Raw genomic sequence first — 24262 nt, forward strand, 5'->3', positions numbered from 1 at the left:
CAGCCTACAGTTGCCTTATTAAGCACAGAGACTGAGTACAGGTGTGCAACAATGACTGCATGTAAGATAGCTTGATTACATAAGCTACTTTATGATATGCATCAGTCTACAAATGGACTAATTGTCATTTATTGTGACAACATGAGCAGTATACACTTGACAAATAACCCAATCTATCATGCTAGAACAAAGCACATTGAGGTGCATTATCACTATGTGCGAAAGAAGGTTCTAGTAGGTTTTATTGATCTAGTTTATGGCAGCACAAAGGATCAAGTAGCTGACATATTCACGAAGACATTGGACGCAAAGAAAATAGAATTGGGATTGAGCTCGAGAGAGTGTTGAGATATTGAGCTTCACTCGTGATATGCCAAGGTGACCGTTGTGCATTTATATCGACCTGTTAGTTGTAGATGCGGTTGGTACACGGCCCATGAATAATAATTGGATGACAGCTATCTTTATGTACTCTAGTTAGTGGCTTAGTATGCCACTTTAGTTAGCTGAGTTTGATTTCAAACCCATATATAAGGTTTACCTATTCTTTTGTACTTAGAGTTCTTTTGGCTTTCACAACTAAGAAGAGAAAATTTATTTTCATCCTCCCCCTTTGTGTATATTCTCCCATTGTGTATGTGAGAAAGCCGCAAGTGAGACTCCTTCCTTCTCTCCCACTCTCTTCACAGGTAGTACGTTGGTGAGCTAGAGAAGAAAAGACGGCCGTGAGACAAAGTAAGAAGGACAAGTCTATAGGAGATCCTTCTAAACGAACATGGGAACCAAAGAGAGACTCGGAGAGAGTGTAAAAGGAAACACGCTATTTGCACGAGTAGAAGCCTGAAGGTTGAAGAGCTGCCAGCAAATTCAAGGGAGAGAGCATCGACGATGAAGGGACTGAGACACATGGAATAAATGCAATGAAGTACAGTGATGGAGAAAGAGTTTGGCTAGGTGGCGAGGATAGCCCAAGCAATGAAACGCGGGGATAGCCCAAGCAATGAAACACGGGCAAAGGAACCAAACCGAACGAGTAGTGAAGCGAGATGGAAGAGTTGAGATCTCATATGTGATGATGCAGTCACAACCCTGGACAAGAACGAATTATTTCATTCGTTTGACACCTCAAATGTGATATGATGCAATCACATCCCTCGACAACAAGGTATCATCTTACACTCTGCACCCTTGAGCTGGGAATCATGCAATCATAACGTGTCATCATGGGCTAAAAACTAAGCCATGTCCACATCAAACATGACTTCAAGAAAATAGAAATCAAGACATAACTACGACAAAGAACATGTATGAACAATTCATGAAAAAATGTATCGCTCATAATAGTCTAGCTTCTTCCACACCTCGATTTGCAGGCATTCCATTATGTGATGTCTCAAATTTTTCCAAATAAAATAATTAATATAAAAGCAATAACGAATTTATTAACATGCAGCAACTCCCAATGATAATTTATAACCCCTACCAGCCATCCATATAGTCCCTTCAATATGCCCATGGTATAAAGCAAACTTGACAGTTCCTCAAGAGTCCAGAGACATCAATTGTGATGCATCTCTTGTATCTATAAAAATGAAGCTTCTTGGAATCATAATCTGAGGAAGTTGCAATCTTGAGGCAATGAGAGGATGTTCTGAACAGACATCAATTGTGATGCTTCATCTATTTACCCTAAAAACTGAAGCTTCTTGGCATCAAGATCTGAAGAGCTTACAACCTTAGGTCTCAACAGGGTGTCAGAGCTGCTGGCATTGTTCTTAACAGGGATTCTCATAAAGCCCCTCCTGTTCCCATACATCTACAAGAAGATCCACCATCTCCTGTAGCATTATTAAAAGTAAAATTCAATGAGGCCATATCACACACTTCCTAGTTTCCCGAACATTTAGATTTCAGAGAGTACTTTCGAAGGAGTCTTTTGACAGATTGAAAGAGTACTATCAGAACTCAAGCCCGCAAAGTGAACTGACCGGTAGAGGAATACGCCGAGGAAAAGGTCGGCTGGTTGCTAGCAATTCATCATAGGTAGTTGTCCAGCTGCAGTAATAAAATTCTAAATTTGAGAAATGTCCCTGTATAACAGATAGAAAATAAAATAACTACAAGATGCAATGATTGATCACAATAAATTGTGCCATGAATTCATTAACATACGTCAGCACAGGTTCGCGAGAAACTTGAGGCCGTGGCTCTCGCCTATCCCCAACCCACTCTCTCCTCCTCTCTTGCCAAAGCAACAAAGCTGCAAAACATGATATAAATGATAAGTAGGGACATGGATACCTGTTTATGTCATCAAATGAAAAGCTAGTTTACAAGTGACATCATAGAAAATGAGAATGACTACAAGACAATATTGCGCGTGTGTGGCAGATACATGTGCACACAGACGTGTGGGTGCAGTAGTGGTGGGAAAGCACACCTGTGCATCTGTACAGTGTGCATGTTAAGACAGACACACAGAGAGAGAGAGAGAGAGAGAGATGCAGATGTGCACTTGTGTATCACAGATTCCAGCCTAATACCCTTTAAGGTCTATTATAATTCAAAGAAAGATAATACATACCACATGACAGAAGTGTCCTATACTCTCATATAGAATGTTATATGTTTCTGAATCCTTGTTATGTAGAATGTGTTATGTTTCTGGATGAGATTATTCCTTAAACATAAAATCTCATGTTCAAACCCACAATGACTGCCTCTCTTTTAACTCACGTCACCAGACTCCCTCAGCTACCTTTCTATACAGGTATGGGGACGCTATGTTGAAGACCGCACTTCTGCATCATTGTAGGTACAAAATTCAGCCTACAATATAAAGGTAATTGGGATTTGTTGTCACCTTGCAGGCTACAAAAATCTTGGCTATGAGAGTCTTCGTGATGTTTAGATCAGTGTACATATCCATTTGTCGTCCCTAGGTAAGCTATGTCCCCAGCAAGAAAGTTTGGTCCCATCACTATTACACCCCCACACGAGAAAAATAAGCTTACCATGATTGACAAATGCTGTGTTGTTGCCATTGTTGTTTGCAATTCTACTTTCCTGATTATGGCTGGTGCCACTTACAGAGGAAGCACTTCGCTGAGATGACCTGGAATTTGCAATGTTGTTGTCCATCTCATCAGAGCTTGCAGCCCACCAATCCCTCCTGGAGATAACCTTACCACGTAAAGCTCTCCTTGAACTGTGTTTTCTTGATGACCTTTCTACTACAGCATCTTGTGAGGTTTTTGCATAGCCTCCAACACAACCACTGTTCTGTTGAAAGGTCAATATTTGAGCTTATCATTAGTGTATGGCAAAATGAAGTGGGTTGGAAGATGTGCAATCAGAGAAGCTCAAATAAGGGTACACCAGTAGCAGTAAAATGAAAGTTCAAGAAGACACACCCCATACATACGAAGTGACAGTGAACAACTGTCACCAGACTCTCTTCAGCCGTGAATTTCTGTTTGATTGATGACTTTATCAATGCTGCTCACAGCAGTTTCCTTGAGCCTTCCCCTGTTCGAATGAAATCATTTGAAAAATAGGCCTCTGCACAAAACAATATATAATTAGTTGTGCTCGTCATCCCATGCCTCAATTTATAGGAACACCCCTAGCTTTACCCACTCAGTGTCAAAATCGTTGCACTAACCAGGCACTCCACAATATCAGCTTCATAAAGGTCGGATTTTACATTTCAGCATTTTCTTAAGAAATGACATGACCTTGCAGAAAAACAAAAAAACCACCACTTGGCCTACCAAGAGCATCGAAGAAATTGGGAAAAAAAAACACATTTCTCAAGGCAATACCTGTCACCAAGTTGTAAATACTCAAAGTAAATATAAAGTTGACCTTTCCTCTGACCATGGTCAAAGTGTTCTTCCTTCCTTTTCCTATGCTCAAAGAGTTTTTCTATTTGATTAAAGCATGGAATCCAGTCAATGAGGCTTGACTTCAGTCAAGGAGGCCTGACTTCATCAAGGAGGGTTGACTCTAGTCAAACAAGATATTTCGACCCCCCGTCAAAGAGATTTGATTATAATTAAGGAGCCTTGTCTGTCAATCAAAGGCCTAAATTACGGTGACCCTGGTCAGCCAGAGAATTAATGTGTGTGCATTGGTTTGCATGGTGGGGACTACCTGGGCAGTAAGGTGGAGGGATCACTAGATAAAGAGTCTACATGAGCTCAAAGGAGCACGCACACTCCACGATCTAGAAGAGCCAGGGTGATAGTAGTACAGCTTTTTGTAGGGACTGAGGATCACGATCTGGTGGGACTCAGGCCTCTTGTTTATTGTATTCAATTGTGGACAGAAATATACTTTTGTTGGTACTATATCTCCCTTGGATCTATGTCTATTTACTGGCTTGCATACGCACTAATGGTTGTGAAGTACACATAAGTAAAAAAGTATTGAAATTTCCGTGTGTAATTCCCTGGGACACTATCACTTCCGCTGTAGGATACCCTCTTAGGGATTTCATTTCCAACACAGACACTGATACTATTTGACCCAGGGGCTAAGATTTTCTATCAAAGGATCTAGCCCTTAAACCAGGTATCTGTTGGGTGCAGGGAGCAAACAACACGTGAGAGAACATGAAGTGCTTGCAAATGGATAATGAGAAAGTGCAAGTGTGGCCACTATATAGCGGCCCCAAAGTCAACAATTGACCAAGACTAGGAAAAAATGTCCTAACTAGCCTACAAGGACATACCAAGGCTAAATGCTAACAAACCCCCTCCATGGTATGCCTGAAGTATTCTGGATACATCTAAGATATACCTAGAAACTATATCATGGTTGCACATATTCGTCCAAGATGGATATAGCAACCTATGATAGTACAAGGAGATCAACATCACGTAATAAATGGTGCCAAGTATATAATGCATGCCAAAAGGCTCAAACTTGGGTCATGGTAGGGCCTTCGTGAAGAGATCTCCTAAGTTATCATCCGTGGGAATATAGGACAACTGTATATCTCCAGCTGACAGGCGCTCTTGAACATAATGATAGTGCACCTCAATGTGCTTGGTACTCACATGAAAGATAGGATTACGCGCAACGACCAAAGCACTGTGGCTGTCAGTGAAGATGATCGTAGAAGTGTCATGGCTGACATGAAGGTCTGAGAGTAACTTACAGGGCCAAACACACTCTACTATAGCTATGAGGGCTGCCCTATTCTCAGCTTAACAATTAGAACTAGCTAATTGTAGGTTGCTTCTAATCCCATGTCCATGGATAAGGTCTTCTGGGGTCTTCTTAGCACTTGGTCAGGCGAATAACTCCTAATCGCTTGCGAGGTTCCGCAATGCCCAAGTCTGGAACCTTTCTTAGAAATGTAACAATTAAGTAAAGCACATAACCATGGCACCCATTAATTGTTAGCGCTTCGCATGCGAATTAGACCATAGACTAATCCTAGTCACTTGTGGGCGCCCCCACTAAACAAAAACACATGAACAAAACATAGAACACAAGAGGGGGAGCTTAATGAAGAGGGAGGGGGAGGGGGAGAGGGAGAGGAAGATGGAGATGGAGATGGAGAGGAAGAGGGAGATGGAGAGGTGAGAGATAGAGAGGGATGTCCTTGGAAGTTGGAGTGAAAGGAAGGGAGAGGGAGATGAAGAGGTGGGCAACCGGTTGCTTGATGGCTAGGAAGATGGAGAGGGAAGAGTGCTTGGTGGAGAGGGGGAGGGGTGAGAGGGGTATGGCCCCAAAACGGGCAAAAAATGGGGCAAATCTGCAAACCCTAATCGGTCAAAATCCTAACACATAGTCGAACATACGGAACATACGTATCGTTCCGTATGTCGAACATAGGAAACCCTAGCACCTACGTCATGTTCTACCGCACATCCTACCACTTCTCGTCCTGCTGGACCTTCCACCTCTCGCCCAGGACCATCGGCTACAGCCTCTCGTCCAAGGCCTTCACTTACAGTGTGAATGGGACCTTCAGCACGTCTTGTTCCAGTCGTCCCCCGTTGGGTGCCAGTCAGAGTTGTTGAGCCAGTTCCACATCAAGAAGCTACTCATGGAGCCACGGACGGGCACGACCAACTACTCATGGTGAATTTTTATGGTTCGCAACATCTTAGTTGGCAGACATCTCTAGGATTATGTCAATGGAGATGAGACAAGGCCAGAAACTGTGGTTACACCTATCACTCCTACAGCTAGAGGCAGGGGTAGAGGTCAAAATGCAGGACAAGTGATTGGAGCAGCACCTGCTACTCCAGTGGCTCCCACGGCAGAATAGAAAAGGTGGGATTCTAGGGATGCACAATCTCTTTGAGTTATTTCTCTTTCTGTCAAGAGGTTTATTATTTCTCACATTCGGTCATGCAAGACCTCGAAGGCAGCTTGGGAGATTTTAGAGAGCATGTTTGCAGCAAGAAATGATGCCAAAGTTTCCTTCCTGAAGAGAGAGCTATCTCATACATATGGGTGAGGGAGATTCCATGAATGCTCACCTCACAAAACTTCACGATTTGAGGAAACAGTTGCTGAAGATAGATGAGATTATTCCAGATTCAGAGATGATTACCACCACTCTGAATTCTCTTCTCGAGTCTTATCTCGATTTTCCACCTTGCTGAATTTGTCATTGAGGGGTTGCAGCAATCCTCTCTCTTTTCACGAGTTGGTAGGACTCTTGTTGCAGGAAGAGCAGACAAGAAAGAATATGGCAACACACGCTGGCAAGCATGCCATGCTTTCTAAGTTCAAGCCCAAAGGGAAAGGGCAGCAAAAGCAACATGGAAATCAGCTCACACATCAACATAAAGCTGATTAAGGACAGCCCTCTTAAAAGGCTAAAGGTGATGCAAACAAGCCTAAGAGGAAAGGCATTTGTCACTACTGCATGAAGCCAGGTCATTACATTGGTGAATGCAAGAAGCGAATAGCTAAGGAGAAGAAAAGAGATTCGGGTATGGCTGTTTCAGATGCATTAGCTCCTAATGAGACACTGAACACTTGATATTTTGATAGTGGTGCTTCCAAGCACATCACTTCAAGGAAGAGTCTTTTTGCATCTCTGCATACACCACCTGCTAAAAAGGTGACATGTGCAAACAATTCTTCTTATTCAATGTGTGGAGTGGGTGATATCTTACTCACATCCACGGATGGCACAGATTTCAGAATTACAGATGTTCTTTATGTGCCAGATATACAGAAGCATTTGCTTTCAATGTCAGCTAGTAGCAAAAGGTGTCAAGGAAGGACGCTTATACAGAATGCTAGCTACAGTACTAGATAAGCATGCCCTGTGCCAAGTATACAGAAGAATTTGCTTTCAATGTCCTCTCTCAATCGAGGAGGATTTCAGGTCATATTTGATGATGCTAAGTGTGCAGTCCGAGACAAAGAGAATGACTATGCTTTGATGTTGTCTGGCACTTTGTATCGGGGTCTTGTTCAGCTTGACATTTATGAGAAAAGATCTGATCTTGCACTTTCAGTGAGCACTCCCTCTGCTGCGATGCAGAATGCGGAGTTATGGCATGCCAGATATGGGCACATGAGCTATAGCAGCTTGATGACACTTCAGAAGCATGCTATGGTTGATGCATTGCCTCCTTTGGAGTCACCTCCTCCTCATGCATGTGAGGGATGCATCCTTGGCAAATGCATAGATTCCCTTTTAAAAAGGGATGGTGCATTAAGAGCTACTCGTAAATTACAGCTCATACACGGTGATGACTGCGGTCTTTTGGTGGTTATCTCTATTTATGTTACATTCATAGATGACTACACCAATTATACTTGGATCTATGGTCTAATGGATGTGTTTATGCATTTCAAACATTTTGTGGCCATGGTTGAAAACGAGATAGGACTCAAGGTGCAGAAACTTCGCACTAACAGAGGGGGGGGAGTATATGTCTCATGAATTTGAGGCATTTTTGAAGGAGAAAGGCATCACACATGAGCTTACAATGAGGCTTACACCTCAGCAAAATGGCAAAGCTGAGCGCAAAAATCGCACTCTCATGGAGATGGATAGATGCATGCTTACTAGTAAGAAATTGCCTCACAGATTTTGGCTTGAAGGCCTCATGTGTACCAATTATGTTTTGAATCGGGCTCCCACAAAGGCTTTGAAGACAATCACTCCCTATGAGGCTTGGCATGGGAGAAAGCCTTTAGTTAATCACTTCAAAGCTTTTGGTTGTGTTGCATATGCCCACGTGCCTATGGAGTTTTGACATAAGTTGTCAGATAAGGCACTTAAGTGTATCTTTGTTGGGTATAGTGCACAAAGCAAACGCTATCGTCTCCACAATCCTACCTCCCGCAAGATTTTGAGTAGAGATGTTATTTTTTCAGAGAATTCAGCACATACACATTCTGAATTTTCTATTCCAGATTCTTCAGATGATGTTTTTGAGGGGATGCTTCCTATAGCTTTTGGTCCCCCAGCTGATGCTCATGCTGAAAATCAGAATTTACAGCAACCTCCTCCTGATCCACATGCCCCGATTCAGCCACATGCTGATTTTGTTCCTCAGGGTGTGGATGAAGTTGTCAGGCAAGAGATTCAAGAGATACATGCAATCAAAACAGTTCCAAATTGCTTGCTACAGACTCTCAGGGAGAGTAGGCTTGAGGCACCTTTGCCTGGCAAGACTCGTAGTGTAGTAAGGCATGCAGGGGGGGCTCTTTCTGTTGAGACAGCTTCCAAAAAAAGGAACCTTCTATTAATGCTTGAAAATTTTCATACAAGACAGCAGCCCCGAAGGTGCTGAGTACGGAAAAAAACCGGGAAAAGGCTGAAAGGAAAACCGGCCTGTTCCAGAGAAACCCAGTTCACTGCCTAGGGGATCTCTGGAACTGGGGCTAACAGCCAAGTGGGGGGACTATACAGCCAACGAATCCCTCACAGAAAAGGTGTAGCAAACACCCACAGGCCAAGCCTTGCAAAAACGAGCACGCCTCTCGATAGTCGCCCTGGAGCCTAGAGTCCCGCGCTCCCAAGTGGACCGTAGAGTGTAAATGATATCCTACCATATGGTAACTAGGATAGCCGCGGGTGGAACCAGGTGCTCACCCATCACAAGACTGCAGCAAGCCACCCAAATGTTCCAAGCCGTGATGCTGGCTACCACCTCCCAGACATTGTCTTCCTTAGTAGGAGGAGGAGCTAGACTGTCAGGGGGGACTTACTCGTGGAGTGCGATCCTCTGGATGCTCTCACCCTATATCCGGTACGCTGTGGGGAGATCTCATTAATCTGAAACGCGTGTCCCCCCTCTGTCAACCAAGCCACCTTCCCCCAGGTGTAGTCTCTATGAAGACTCTGCATGCGTGGCATGATCCTAAGGGCTCCCATCCATATCCTTGTTGCGCTACGACAGCTCCACAGGCAATGCGGGATAGTCTCCAGGGCACCATCGGAGCAACAATGGCACTGCCCGTCCACTCATATCTGTTCTAGCCACAGTCCAATGGGCAAGCCTCCGTAGGCAGCTAGCCACAAGAAGTAAGAGATCTTCCTCGGCTGCAAGCTGACCACAACCGTGTCCAGAAGCTGGATCGCACATCTCGGGGTACTCTCTGGGTCACCCAGTGTCTCTCCCTCGAAGAAGTCCACCTCGACAAATCCATCTGAAGCCTCCTGCCAATCCGTGTGGTGTAGGAAAAGAAGGGCACCTCATCCACCTGCTCAGCTAGGCTGCCCCTAGAGGGCTAGAACCACTCTCTCGGATCCCACTGGACCTCCCTCAGGGGTCTACCCTCCCGCAGCGAAAGGCGCCATCTAGAGGCCTCCTGCTCTGAAATATTGGGAGGGTCTATGTGCCACTCCTTCCCCAAACATCCCACCACTCTGATCATCTGCCAGTGTATCCCATCAAGACTCCCATCCATCTCGGGGTCACTCTCAGTGAGTGGCTGAAGTAAGCCTTCGGATCCTACATGGAAGAAGCCGAGGTGCGTGCTGCCGCACTGCATCAACATCCTCAAGGGAACACCAGTACGGGAAAACTGCCCCAACCATTTGCTGTCTCTCCAAGACTCCGGAATGGCTAAGTCAATCTTGCCCATCCGCTGCCCTGCCCCTCGCATATGCGCTAGGGCATCAAGCCTCGCCTCTGTCTCCATAGGTAGTCTGCTCCAGCGGCCAAAGGACCCTACTCGACCACTGTCCCACTGTGCCCAGCCAATGTGAGTCCGTTGTCCGAACATACAGCCGTCCTAATCTCTGATCTCTGGGTGCCACGGGAGGGGCTGGCGCTCAAACTCTTCTCTACATCTGAGCGGAGCACGGATGATGAGACCCCCTGCCAATCTCTGCCATACCCTGTGAAGACTCCTCATCAGGGGGGAGCCCTTCCCCATAAAGGGAGCCTCTGAGAAGATCCAACGATGTGAAGGCTGCCACCCCTAGTGGGTGGGGTGTTCCTCAGAAGCCCTCGCTGTAAGAGGAGCTTCCAAGGATTTGCCCCTGGGGTGAGGCCACGAACCGAATTCCAGTTTCTTCCTACGTACCAGTCGACAATACGCACGTAGCGTCTCTGGTTCGCTCGAAAGACTATTTTTGGTTTCGAATCTAAGCTGCCGACGTAAAGCCTTACACTCATCATCATGTGAAGATCCACGCTTTTCGAAAATGCAAATGTGTGCAATGCATGCAGAATTTGAATGCCGATTGGCCCTCCAATGGGGAAGAGCGCCCTCGTGAGAGTACTTGTTTCTTTTTCGACCTACATGCAAGGTGGGAGAGAGATGACGGATGAATGCAATGTGGTAGAAAGAATGCTACGTGAGATTCACAATGAAAGGGTGATACCCTTTCATTAATGTCCCTTGAGATCACTCAAGTTCCATCTTCCCATTTACACCTACCCTTAGCCTATGACCCATGCACCTACCATTCAATGCACTCTAATGCACCCTTTTCCTTTCCTATTGCCCCTAGGACCTAGACACGTGTGTGCACATCTTTATTAATAATCATTGGCCAATGTTACATAGTTTTGGCGGTACTATTTACACCGCTTGATCTATCATAAATACAAACATATAACCGCACCATCAAATTGGCGCCTAACAATAATAAAGTTCTAATGACTATTAATTAACTAAATAATCATTTCTCTTGTCATGACACTCCCTCCTGCTTGAATGAGCAGAAGTCCTCTTCTGGATTATTGCTTGTCTCTTCCTCTTATGTGCACTTTCTCTTGTTACTTCTGCCATTGCATCGCCTCTTTGTAATCTGCGAGTATCTGTGGAAAATCTGTAAAGAACTCTTCTTCCATCCATTGTGCATCACTAGCTGGCTGGTTTTTAAACTTCAGTAAATACATATATCTCTTCTTTCCACGAGTACTCTTCTCTTTATGGTATACGATCTGTTCCGGAGTAAGAACTTCAGTCCCATCTTCAAGTTCAGGTTCTTCTTGCTGCTGAGTATCCAAAAACGTAGAAGTATCGCCACGGTATCTCTTCAAATTGCTCACATGAAAGATGTTCTTCATACGTCAGTGGGCTGGTAACTTCAGCTCATACGCTCTAGATCCTTCTTCTGGATATAAAGCTGCTGAAATCTGAAATGGACCATAAAACTTCGGTGCTAGCTTGACATGTTTGGTACTTCCTCTCACTGACTTGATTCTTCTTTTATCAATCTTCAATAAAACCCAATCATCCTCCTTGTAATAAACTTCTTTTCTTTTTTTATTGGCTGCCTTGGATTGTTGAACCTGGGCCTTCTTAATATGTTCTTTTACCTGCTCAATAACCTGTGACATATCCTCAGCAAACTGGTCAGCAGCAAAAATTCGCTCCCCCAAGTGTGTTATTGGAGTGGGTAAACATTGCCCATAGATGATTTCAAATGGGGCTTTCTTGGTGGAAGTATGTACAGTGTTATTATAAGCAAACTCTAACATGGGTAAGAACTCTGGCCACCTTCTAGGTTGGTCATGGACATAAGCTCGAAGTAAAGTAATTATGGTTTGATTGGCATTCTCACTTTGTCCATCTCCTTGAGGATGGAAGGCTGTAGTAAATTTCAGTTTGGTTCTGAGATTCTCTAATAGAGCTGTCCAAAAGTTGCTAATGAAACGGCCATCATTATCGGATACAATGGATTTTGGTAACCCATGTAACCTGAAGATTTCCCTAATGAATAACCTTGCTGTTTCAGGAGCAGACAACTCTTTTTTACAGGGAATAAAATGAGCTTGTTTACTCAGCCTATCTATAACAGTGAAAATCTGCTCAAACTGACCAACCTTGGGGAAACCAGACACAAAATCCATTGTAATGTGTTCCCACCTTTCCGAAGGAATAGGCAAAGGCTGCAAAAGACCAGCAGTCTTACTTGTGTCAGATTTAATGCGCTGACATACGTCACATTGTTGAACAAAGGTCGAAACTTCTTTGCGAAGTTTAGGCCAATGGAAGTATCTCTCAATATTGTCAATGGTTCCTCTAATACCTCTATGTCCAGAATATGGACTCGCATGTAACTCACTCATGACTAGATACCGAAATGTTTTGGGTACACATATGGCACGTCCCAAAAATAAGTATCCATCCACGATGGAATAAGCCTCTAAATCCCCAACCTCATTACATTGAATCTTCCCATAAATGTCAGCGAAGTCCTCATCTAAAGGATAAGCTTCAACCATTGCTCCTAATGATTTCTCCTTAATCACAGAAACGTGATTAACTTGGGGCCGTCTACTCAAAGCATCAGCTACTAAATTCTCCTTTCCCGGCTGATATTCGATATTTGGTTGCCCAAAGGATTGAATATATTCAGCCCATTTGATTTGTCTTGAAGAGACAATGGGTTGAGAGAATAAGTGCTTGATACTTTGATGGTCAGTCTTAATCTTGAAAGCAGAACCATATAAATAATGCTTCCATAACTTTAGAGCATGAATGACTGCCAATAACTCCTTCTCATACGTGATATATTTCAATTCAGCCCCTTGAAGTTTTCTACTCTCATAAGCAATGGGATGCCCTCCTTGCATCAACACTGCCCCAATCGAGGTACCACTTGCATCCGTACATACAACAAAGAACTCTTTGTCCATGTCCGGAAGTGTTAATACTGGTGCAGTCACTAATGTTCTCTTAAGCTCCTCAAAAGCTACTTGGTGAACCTCTCCCCACTCATACAAGGAATGCTTCTTCAACAAATCTGTTAGTGGGGAAGCAAGACGTGCAAAATTCTTAATGAATCTGCGATAATAACTACACATCCCTAGGAAGGATCTCAGCTCATGTAAGTTTTTGGGTATTGGCCATTCAATTATGGCCTTGACCTTTTTAGGGTCAACCCGAATTCCCTCGGCAGACACAATGTGTCCCAAATACTCTATTTCTGTCTTGAAGAACTCACTCTTCTTGATATTTAGGAACAATCGATCCTTCCTTAGGAGCTCCATCACCTTAGCAAGGTGATCCTTATGCTCTTCCTCATTCTGGCTGAACACTAAAATGTCATCAAAAAAGACTATGACAAATTTTCCCAAGTAGGGTCGCAAAACCCTTCTCATCAGCCTACTAAAAGTGGCTGGAGCATTAGTTAGGCCAAAAGGCATGACCAAAAACTCATAATGTCCAGTGAGAGTGCGAAAAGCTGTCTTATGTTCATGCCCAGCTTTCATACGAAGTTGATGATAACCAGATTTCAAATCCAATTTGCTAAAAACTTTAGCACCTTTAAGCATATCCAATAAATCATCCACTCTTGGAATCGGATACCGATTCTTAATCGTAAGTTTATTCAAAGCACGGTAATCTATACACATACGATATGATTCATCCTTCTTCTTAACCAATAATACAGGTGCTCCAAATGGAGAACTGCTTGGTCGAATCAGGCCTTTTTGCAACAGATCTTCAATTTGTTTTTCTACCTCCTCCATTTCTATCCTGTTCATCCTATATGGGGCTCTACATGGAGGGGAAGCTCCTGGCTCTAAGTCTATGGCATGATCATCTTCTCTCTCCATGGGCAATTCGAATGAGTCATCTCTTGAAAATCGATCCTCATAAGCTCTAAGGAACTCATTTCTCTTCCGATCTTCTTTTGAGATATGAAGATCTCGTGAATCCCGTATATACACAAGATTACAATCTACCCCTCTTTTTACCAATCTTTTGGCTTGGGTAGGAGTAATCAATGGAATTGTATACACGTCCCGATCCCCTACGATCCTTATGTTTTCATCCTTATGTACAAAGCAACAATGATGAGTATGAGGATGAATAGCAGGGTTAAAATCATACCGCCATGGTTTACCTAGTATCATGTCAACGTCTTGTAAAGGGGCTACTAGAAAATCCCTTCGATCTCTATATTTTTGTATACGAAAAGGAATATTTCGTACTATGGATGTGTCTTCTTCATTGTGTCCCCTAAAAGCTCCTGAAAGCGACATGTTTTTTATAGGTTCTGGTTTAAGATGGAGTAATTTTGCCAATCTATCACTTACTAAGTCATAATTACATCCATCATCTAGGAGAACCACTATTCTCTGTCCATTCACGAATCCATACACCTTAAAAAGATCATGAGGCCCAAAGGTATTGGCTGAATGGACAGCATTCACTATTGGCTCAATAGTCACAGTAGATTTCGAGGGTGACAAGGTAGAAGCCTCACCCTCCTGCTTGGATGCCTTGGCTTTTCCTTTTACTGAATTCGTCTTGGCAATCTTAGCCAAGAGAACGGGACACTTATGCCATACGTGCCCTCGCTTATGTTTCTTACAACCGAAACATTTTCCTTCCTTAATCAACTTCCTCTTCTCTTCGTCAGTCATAGAAGGAAATGGCACCCATCCAGGACGTGATTGGCTATTCACATTCCTTACAAGAGCTTTACCCTTCCCTTTATTATTCTTAAACCGGTTTGGTTTCCTAAAAGTGGGTATATTATTGGTCTTAGATGATGACCCATACTCCTTATTGAAGGGTTTACGAGGATTCAATTTTCTCTCGGCTATTTCAGCCAGCTTAGTGAGGTCCTTAAGCGTGCTCGGGTTAAACATTTCAACCTCGTACCTTACTTTTGGGCTTAAAGCTGCTAAATACTTCTTTCTCCTAACTTCCTCACTCTTTTCGGGTAACTCTAGAGAGAGTTTCCAAAATCTGGCTGTAAAATCTGCATTACTCTCATTATCGAACTGCCTAAACCTCTCCCAACGAAAGGTTAGGTTCTCTTCATGCCTCGGTGGCATGAAAGTGGTTTTTAGTTGCTCCACAAATTTAGCCCATTCATGAATAGGCTCTTTTCCTGTTTGTGACAAGGACCACCACATTAGAGCATCCTTCTGCAGATGCAATGTGGCAAGAGCAAGCTTCTCTTGCTCTGTCTTGTCTTGATGGGCAAAGTATAGCTCAAAATGACGAATCCAATTGAGGATTTTGTCAGCCTCCCTTGCCCCATCATATTTGGGGAACTCAATTCTCTCTCGCGGTTGGAATTTGGACCTCTTAGAAGAGTTACTCAACTCTTCATCCCCGAAGTTTAAAGTCCTCTTAGTCCCTAATCTTGTCATAATGGACTGCTCAATCATATTGCTAAGCTGGAAAACCAGCTTATCAACAGGAGTCTCCTCTCTTCCTCTTGCACTTGGATTAGAATCCATGTGTATTGGGTTTTGAGTTAAAGGCGTGAACTCATCACCTTGTTCTTGGCTGGTCTCATTTCTTCTTTCATTACGAAAGGAGAACTCCCTATCAGTAGGTTCTTGAAGGAGAGACTGCTGTAAATCTATTTGTGGGTTATCATACTCAAGATGTGTATAACTCTCACCTAATCCATCCTCTTCAAGAGGGGGTGAAGGTGTTCTTTCTCTCTCTCCTTGGGGTAATGGAGGAAAAGGAATAAGTTCATTGTTATATGTCCCTTCCCCTTCCATTCTTTCCTTTTATTAATACAAGAGAGAAAATGTCTTGCTGTAATTTCAAAAAAGAAGGTTTATTTTACAGCAAACTTCAAGTGTTGTAGAGGTGGTGGTACTTATCGGACTCCCGCTTCGTTTGTGTTGAGAAAACACTTAAAATGACCTCCTTTCCCTTCTCTTTGAAGCTTTTCTTCTTGTATTTCTGCTGTAAACTGGTACGCTCCGTTTGGGCTACTTGTTTTGAGTGGATTGGAGCTCTAGATACCGTTATAGGGGTTACTTGATGGGTGGATCACTCCCTTAAAATCTTATTCCGATCCGACTTCCGGTTGGGTAGAACGGGAATCCCTTTTTCTCACGGTTTAAGGGTACATTCACATTGGGGGGGGGGGGCAAAAGAGAACACCCCATTCGCCGTTCGCCGTTGAAGGCCAAAATTTTTCAGGAAAACCCCCTTGTCTCAGAACCTCGAGATCGGTCGATCGTGATCCTTTTCCGCCAACCTCTCTTGCGACTTCCGTCGTTCGCAACTGTCGCCCTCTTCTCGTCCCACTTGGATCGTCGCCGCTCTGATACCAAATGTGAAGATCCACGCTTTTCGAAAATGCAAATGTGTGCAATGCATGCAGAATTTGAATGCCGATTGGCCCTCCAATGGGGAAGAGCGCCCTCGTGAGAGTACTTGTTTCTTTTTCGACCTACATGCAAGGTGGGAGAGAGATGACGGATGAATGCAATGTGGTAGAAAGAATGCTACGTGAGATTCACAATGAAAGGGTGATACCCTTTCATTAATGTCCCTTGAGATCACTCAAGTTCCATCTTCCCATTTACACCTACCCTTAGCCTATGACCCATGCACCTACCATTCAATGCACTCTAAAGCACCCTTTTCCTTTCCTATTGCCCCTAGGACCTAGACACGTGTGTGCACATCTTTATTAATAATCATTGGCCAATGTTACATAGTTTTGGCGGTACTATTTACACCGCTTGATCTATCATAAATACAAACATATAACCGCACCATCAAATTGGCGCCTAACAATAATAAAGTTCTAATGACTATTAATTAACTAAATAATCATTTCTCTTGTCATGACACATCATACCAATTATTATAGGGTACGGTCCCAGGGGGTGGTGGGCGGGTGGTGTGAGGGAAAGCGTTAAGGGCAGCCTCGTGTAGTGAGCGGGTGACCAGGGCACCACGATCCTCTAATAGGGGTACGAAGTTCCCTAATCAATGTAGACCACCCATGTTCCTGCTCTCCTAGCTTCTTTCACTTTAATAATTTAGTGGCTCTTTGTTTTAGTTGAGTCGGAGTGAGCTCCTTCGATATCCACATCTTTGCGCCCTTAGCTTGTTGTTTGCGGTGAAATATATTTGCTTTTATATTACAAAAGGCAGTCCCCAAGGCGGGGATATGCATGTACAACAACATAAGATCTCATTGTTTTGTTTTGGGAGCCGGCTTTGCTATGTGAGACACTTACATCCACCAGACATCTCATGGAGAACTCTTTCCTTCCACCTTATTTATTCGGTGCCACCTCAAGTGTGGACCCTCTGTATTAAATGGAAACTTAGAGAGTGGAGAAGATACACCTTCAAGCATGCTTCTCTACTGCTTGCGTTGGCAAGCCTTTCTGGCTGTTTGGGATTCACCCTGTCAGGCAAGGGTATGATCTTTTCCTTGCTTAAGTACATTGGGCACAATGGACTCTATAGAAGCACAGTAACCATAAGGTCTTTGGTAATCCGTCCCTTGCCAAGATTTTCTTCTCCTGTGGATCTTTACAAAAAATCGTGTTTCGACTGTCTGCGCGCTTATGATCTTGATTATCTTGCTTTCTTGTCTTACAATGAGATGGGCATGGCAGCTCTAGATCGAGCACCCGCCGGTTTATGGAGTTTTAGCGTGGTGAGCTGGAGGCCTGGGGTCGAAGGCAAGTCCCGCATGCCTGGGGGTCAGTTTGAGCAGATTTTCACTGTTATAGATAGGCTGAGTAAACAAGCTCATTTTATTCCCTGTAAAAAAGAGTTGTCTGCTCCTGAAACAGCAAGGTTATTCATTAGGGAAATCTTCACGTTACATGGGTTACCAAAATCCATTGTATCCGATAATGATGGCCGTTTCATTAGCAACTTTTGGACAGCTCTATTAGAGAATCTCGGAACCAAACTGAAATTTACTACAGCCTTCCATCCTCAAGGAGATGGACAAAGTGAGAATGCCAATCAAACCATAATTACTTTACTTCGAGCTTATGTCCATGACCAACCTAGACGGTGGCCAGAGTTCTTACCCATGTTAGAGCTTGCTTATAATAACACTGTACATACTTCTACCAAAAAAACCCCATTTGAAATCATCTATGGGCAATGTTTACCCACTCCAATAACACACTTGGGGGAGCGAATTTTTGCTGCTGACCAGTTTGCTGAGGATATGTCACAGGTTATTGAGCAGGTAAAAGAACATATTAAGAAGGCCCAGGTTCAACAATCCAAGGCAGCCAATAAAAAAAGAAAAGAAGTTTATTACAAGGAGGATGATTGGGTTTTATTGAAGATTGATAAAAGAAGAATCAAGTCAGTGAGAGGAAGTACCAAACATGTCAAGCTAGCACCGAAGTTTTATGGTCCATTTCAGATTTCAGCAGCTTTATATCCAGAAGAAGGATCCAGAGCGTATGAGCTGAAGTTACCAGCCCACTAGCGTATGAAGAACATCTTTCATGTGAGCAATTTGAAGAGATACCATGGCGATACTTCTGCTTCTTCAGATACTCAGCATCAAGAAGAACCTGAACTTGAAGATGGGACTGAAGTTCTTACTCCGGAACAAATCGTGTACCATAAAGAGAAGAGTACTCGTGGAAAGAAGAGATATATGTATTTACTGAAGTTTAAAAACCAGCCAGCTAGTGATGCACAATGGATGGAAGAAGAGTTTTTTACAGATTTTCCACAGATACTTGCAAATTACAAAGAGGCGATGCAATGGCATAAGTAACAAGAGACAGTGCACATAAGAGGAAGAGACAAGCAATAATCCAGAAGAGGACTTCTACTCATTCAAGCAGGAGGGAGTGTCATGACAAGAGAAATGATTATTTAGTTAATTAATAGTCATTAGAACTTTATAATTGTTAGGCGCCAATTTGATGGTGCGGTTATATGTTTGTATTTATGATCGATCAAGCGGTGTAAATAGTACCGCCAAAACTATGTAACATTGGCCAATGATTAGTAATAAAGATGTGCACACACGTGTCTAGGTCCTAGGGACAATAGGAAAGGGAAAGGGTGCATTAGAGTGCATTGAATGGCAGGTGCATGGGTCATAGGCTAAGGGTAGGTGTAAATGGGAAGATGGAACTTGAGTGATCTCAAGGGACATTAATGAAAGGGTATCACCCTTTCATTGAAAATCTCACGTAGCATTCTTTCTACCACATTGCATTCATCCATCATCTCTCTCCCACCTTGCATGTAGGTCGAAAAAGAAACAAGTACTCTCACGAGGGCGCTCTTCCCCATTGGAGGGCCAATCGGCATTCAAATTCTGCATGCATTGCACACATTTGCATTTTCGAAAAGTATGGTTCTTCACACCCCGAAACTCGTAGTGACCAAATTTGCTTCTAAAAGCACTATTGTGTACATCCTGAGCACGAATTTTGATCTAATAGTACGGCATTTCAAATCTATCTTACCAAAAATCACAGCATCATGCATACTTGCCATCAGATATATGTGCTTAGTTGTTATATGGTTTGGATACACAACCGAAAGGTACCATCTTTTCTTTTTTTAAATATTACTAGTGATGCAAAAGGAGAAAATTTGGGTTAAAACTACCCTAACTCAATGTATTCTTCCGCTTGCCTACGCACCTCAGCTTCTTCTATAAAGCTAAGCCTATAAGGCGGTCTATTCACAGGTTCTGACCTAGGAATAAGTTCAACCTAATGTTGAACATCCTTTCCAAGGTAACCCAGATAGTAATTCATCCATAAAACAATGAAAGAACTCACTGAGAATATGATTGGCTAATAAGGCCATCCCCTCATCTTGGGTAGCCAACGAATCTGTTGGTAAATCCATGCATGTGACTCAACAGATACACAACAAAGAAACAAAAACTCACCTAGACTCTTTCGAACATATATAGTCGAGATCAAAGGATCTTTAGGGAAGACCCTTCTCACCTCGAAGAATATGCAGTACACCGTATTTCGAATTTGTAGATGTGCTTCGATACACTTGAAGTTTTTTTTCGAGTGTCGCGCCGTTCCAAGAGCTACATTTTGCATGAGCAAGTCTGGTAATTTAAATTTCCAACTTCTCTCTGAAGTCTTGAATATGTAACTCTAACTGGTGACCCTTCGAGTGGAAACAAATGTATCCCTATGGCAGTTGGGGCTTTGTTGATGCTTAGCCCTAGGATGCCTTGTAGGCTAGTTAGGACACTTAGTCCTATTGGAACACATAGTTTTTGCATGAGCAAGTCTGGTAATTTAAAATTCCAACTTCTCTCTGGAGTCTTGGATATGTAACTCTAACTAGTGACCCTCTGAGTGGAAACAAATGTATCCCCTATGGCAGCCTGGGCTTTGTTGATGCTTAGCCCTAGGATACCTTGTAGGCTAGTTAGGACACTTAGTCCTATTGGAACACCTAGTATACTTAGGACATTGTAGTCCTAAGTTGACTTTCAACATTATCCATTTGCGACTACACTTCAATTCCTTCAGCTTGTTCTCTCCTGGCATTCCACCTTGCTTCCATTGCTCCTCACATCCAACAATGGTATCAGAGCAGGATCTCTTGCTCCTACTTGCCTCCCTGTGCTCATCTTCCTCTCAAGAAATTAAACGCTAGGGGTAAAGATGAGAGCCGACCCAATGCGCGATGAAGTAAGTCACAAGCAACTCAACCATCTCTCACAACTTGTTGTAACATGCCACAACCGTCTCTACGTAGCTACCGTTTAAATTCTCGTGACCAGACCAGCAACATTTGCAACTTCAGCAGCAGACAAAACCTCATACAGACTTGCGTAATTTGCCCACTTGTGATCGATTTCTCATTTGAAGTGGAAATTGGAGCTTGTATGCTTTTGTCCACTTGTTTGGCACGTTTACCCTTTCGCAATTTGGGACTTTTGCAACCACATTGCAGTCGAATTCGAGATTTGCAATGACATTTGGGGATTGTATGGTTACGTCCTCTTGTTTGGCACGTTTGCCCTCTCAAAATTTGAGAATTTTGACAGAATTCTTGTCTTTTGCTCTCAGATTGCCTAGTAAGGCCTTGTCCTTCAATTTCTCAGATTCAACTTGCAAGAAATTGGGGCCGTTGCCTTGCATGGCCTTGTGGAATGGGAAATTGATTTTCAAGTACATTGGAGCAGATTTGTCCAGACATTCAGGGCAGCAATTTTGCAGACTTGTTGGACAAACATTTGCAGATTTGCGGTCCATCTACTTGCCAGCAGATTTTGGCGACATATTTTTGCTTTGGCTCCGTGTTTGAGCAACCCATTTGGCATTCGCATTTGCAGACTATTGCTGTCACATTTTTGGCCTGATATTTGCAGCTTGCAATCAGATATGCACAGGCGCATGCCTTGATTGCTATGTCTTGCAAGAGGGTATAACAACCTCACATTGCAAGATAGCCAAGGCTGCATGGAACACTTTGGCCAATCTATACCAGATTTCGAATAAAGTTAGGGCTGCAAGCAGCTGGGCAATGTGAAGATGAATGAAGGGGACAGTATGGATGTTGTAGCGTCCTAATCAATACTAACTGCAGCTGTAAGATGATGCACTGAATACACAAAGTGATGTTCTGGATGTGAGTGAGAGAATTAGAGGGAGAGAATGTAGTGAACCTCTAAAGAGGAAATAGATACAGCTGAATAATGAATGCCCAAAGGGCTGAATAGGGGACCCCAGCAAGGAAAAAAGGGAAATTCAATTAATTAGTGTGGCAAGGGCGACTGCTTGGGGGCTATTTATACTTTGTTACTTTGTGCATGGCTTCACTAGACATACATGGATTTATCCTTTGAGTTCTATTATGTCAAGCACTTTCTGAACATGGCTGAAAACGAGAGTGGAAACAAGCTGTTGACCCTCCACACTGGCAAGGGGATGAGTATATGTCACATGAATTTCAGATTTCTTAGCAGCCCATGCATAATACATTAGTGCACAATGCCATACACTCTATAACAGAATGGGGTCTCAAAGTGGAAGAATAGAACATTAATAGAAATGGCCATATGCATGCTTACAACACAATGCAAGCAAAAATATATTGCAAATATTTCTAGCAAATCGCTTGAGAAAGAGCTTTTTGAGAAACAACGACAAGCTCTTGGTTTGACTTAGAGAAAAGGACATCCTAGGTGATAGAGCAGATATGATTAGTCCTCCTCCACATCCTAGAATCATCATCTTGAGGTAAGGCCTACTTCATGAGGTTGATCTTGAGAAAAGGTATTGAGGATCCATCTCAGCATCATGTTATATATTCTAGATAGGCACTAACATATATACTATAGAAAAAGAGTTGGAACCCTAACCCTAAAGGATTTGTATATATTCGTTCTTTGTCATTTGTGGTGTGCTCTCTAGTTGTGCCCTCTCACCTGCTATGCACCAACCAGGGCGACATGACATACGGAGGATTCCGCTCCGCTCCAATCCTTTTCTTTTCATTGTTACATCCAGATGTATTTGATTATGTATGATCAGACTTAGGATTCAACACAGGTGATGATGCTCGTTTCAGTAGCTCCACCCTTACTGTAATTTGTATCAGGTTTTCTTTCAGTCTCATAGACCCATCGGTCTTCCAAAGACTAATAAATTTATTTCTTTCTCCTCCATCGTCAATCTCTCCTCTCCAAAGGATTTGTATATATTCATTCTTGTCATTTGTGTGTGGTTCAGTATGTGGATGGTCTTCACACCTTATTTCTTTGAGCTGGTACAAGGCACCATAGAGCCAGTCCACCACTACATGGATCGCTTCATACAACTGTAGATAGCATCGGAGGACAAATTTACAAATTTCTTCATGGTCTCTATTTAGATTTTCACAAGATTGTTCAAAGCTTCAAACCGAAGGCATACGAACCACTTATGAGCTCGTGCACACAGATCCACAAACCCAAAGTCCCCCTCATTACAACCTTCTTTCAATCAAGACCTGCAGCAGGGCTAGGCGCAATCTCAGCAGTCTCACAGGTGGCAAAGACTCCGCAAAAGGGAGACCCTCCAAGGGAAATTTTAATGGACAGGATGGGACAGATATAGGAAAGGGAGATTGAACGGTAGAAGGGAGTGAGAGGAGGGGGAAAAGAGAGAGAGAGAGAGGAAGTGGACGGTGGTGAAGGAAGCACAAGGAGCTTGTACATTAGATAAGAGATATCTATGTAGTCTCCCCTTTTTATCCCTTATCGTCCACCCAATTAGGCCCAACAAACCTTATCTTCCACAGCGCGATAGACAAAATGACTGAGTGCCTCACATGCTGCCACCTTTTGTCTTATTTGAAGTGACAGGATTCGATGAGGCCACGTTAGCCAAATTTTAAAAAACGCGCTAAATGAGTTCCAAAACTTCACTAGAGCACGGGATGCAGGATCAATACATCATCTAGCCTCCCGTATGTATGGATGTATAGAAACACCCCCACCCCCCCCTTCTCTCTCTCTCTCTCTCTCTCTCTCTCTCTCTCTCTCTCTCTCGGAAGAATGCGTACTCCGAAGATGCGTACACATCCCTCCACAATAAAGTAGGGAGCCCAATCCACAGAGATTTGTGGCAGGCCCAGAAGAAGTTGTGCGACAATTCGGACTAAGGTAAAATGGGACCGTGCGAAAGCAGACAAGACCATCTGTTTCACAGTGAGCTTTGGGTGTCAACAACTCCAGCGAGTATGTCATATTCCACTGGTTATGAGCCTGTGTTTTCTAAATGAAAAGCACTGTCTACGTTTTAGATTCCCGAATGCAAACTTACCGCGTGGAAAAACATCCTGCACGACACATAAGGAAAAACAGCTCATGTCTGTGTGAAGGAGTGACTAGAGCTACAAATTTTAATGAGAAAAGACCTTGAGGTTATGTTGTGGTGCCCGATTTGCGCAGGGGTAGAAGGGCAAGTGCCGTGGATGCTAGAGGCGAGTGTTGCGGAGGCAGGCATGTATACGGCGAGCGAGGGGGAGGAGGAGACACGGGGACATTGTGAGGTGAGGGGGGGGAAGAACCCAAATGGGGCAGCAGCCGTAGGAGCAACCAAAACTTATAGAAGAAAAAGCTGTCGTC

General features: G+C 43.3%; 1 protein-coding gene across 3 annotated transcripts; it reads right to left on the reverse strand.

The window, feature by feature from the left end:
• Positions 1 to 1454: 1454 nt before the first annotated feature.
• LOC147881483 (uncharacterized) lies at positions 1455 to 24262 on the reverse strand. 3 transcript variants are annotated; one of them, XM_087369971.1, is made up of 6 exons: positions 24052 to 24262; positions 3414 to 3561; positions 3015 to 3277; positions 2173 to 2260; positions 1989 to 2055; positions 1455 to 1838 (listed from the first exon to the last, which is right to left on the reverse strand). In XM_087369971.1, the coding sequence occupies exons 2-6, from the start codon at positions 3416 to 3418 to the stop codon at positions 1776 to 1778; spliced, it is 486 nt and encodes a 161-aa protein (XP_087226097.1). In that variant the 5' UTR covers positions 3419 to 3561; positions 24052 to 24262; the 3' UTR covers positions 1455 to 1775. The 3 variants fall into 3 exon arrangements, with proteins under 3 accessions (XP_087226097.1, XP_087226096.1, XP_087226098.1); XM_087369970.1 differs by having other exon boundaries at positions 3015 to 3282; XM_087369972.1 differs by lacking the exon at positions 1455 to 1838 and having other exon boundaries at positions 1997 to 2090; positions 3015 to 3282.

Source organism: Dipteris shenzhenensis, chromosome 31 (assembly GCF_047967505.1).
Source record: "Dipteris shenzhenensis isolate YYH24624 ecotype China chromosome 31, Dip_SZ_1.0, whole genome shotgun sequence".
NCBI lineage: Eukaryota > Viridiplantae > Streptophyta > Polypodiopsida > Gleicheniales > Dipteridaceae > Dipteris > Dipteris shenzhenensis.

Coding starts and splice junctions, on each gene's coding strand:
- LOC147881483 (XM_087369970.1), bottom strand. Junction 2,261..3,014: donor CACAGCATTTGTCAATCATG/GTAAGCTTATTT, acceptor CATGTTTTGCAG/CTTTGTTGCTTTGGCAAGAG. Junction 2,056..2,172: donor TCTCGCGAACCTGTGCTGAC/GTATGTTAATGA, acceptor TTATTACTGCAG/CTGGACAACTACCTATGATG.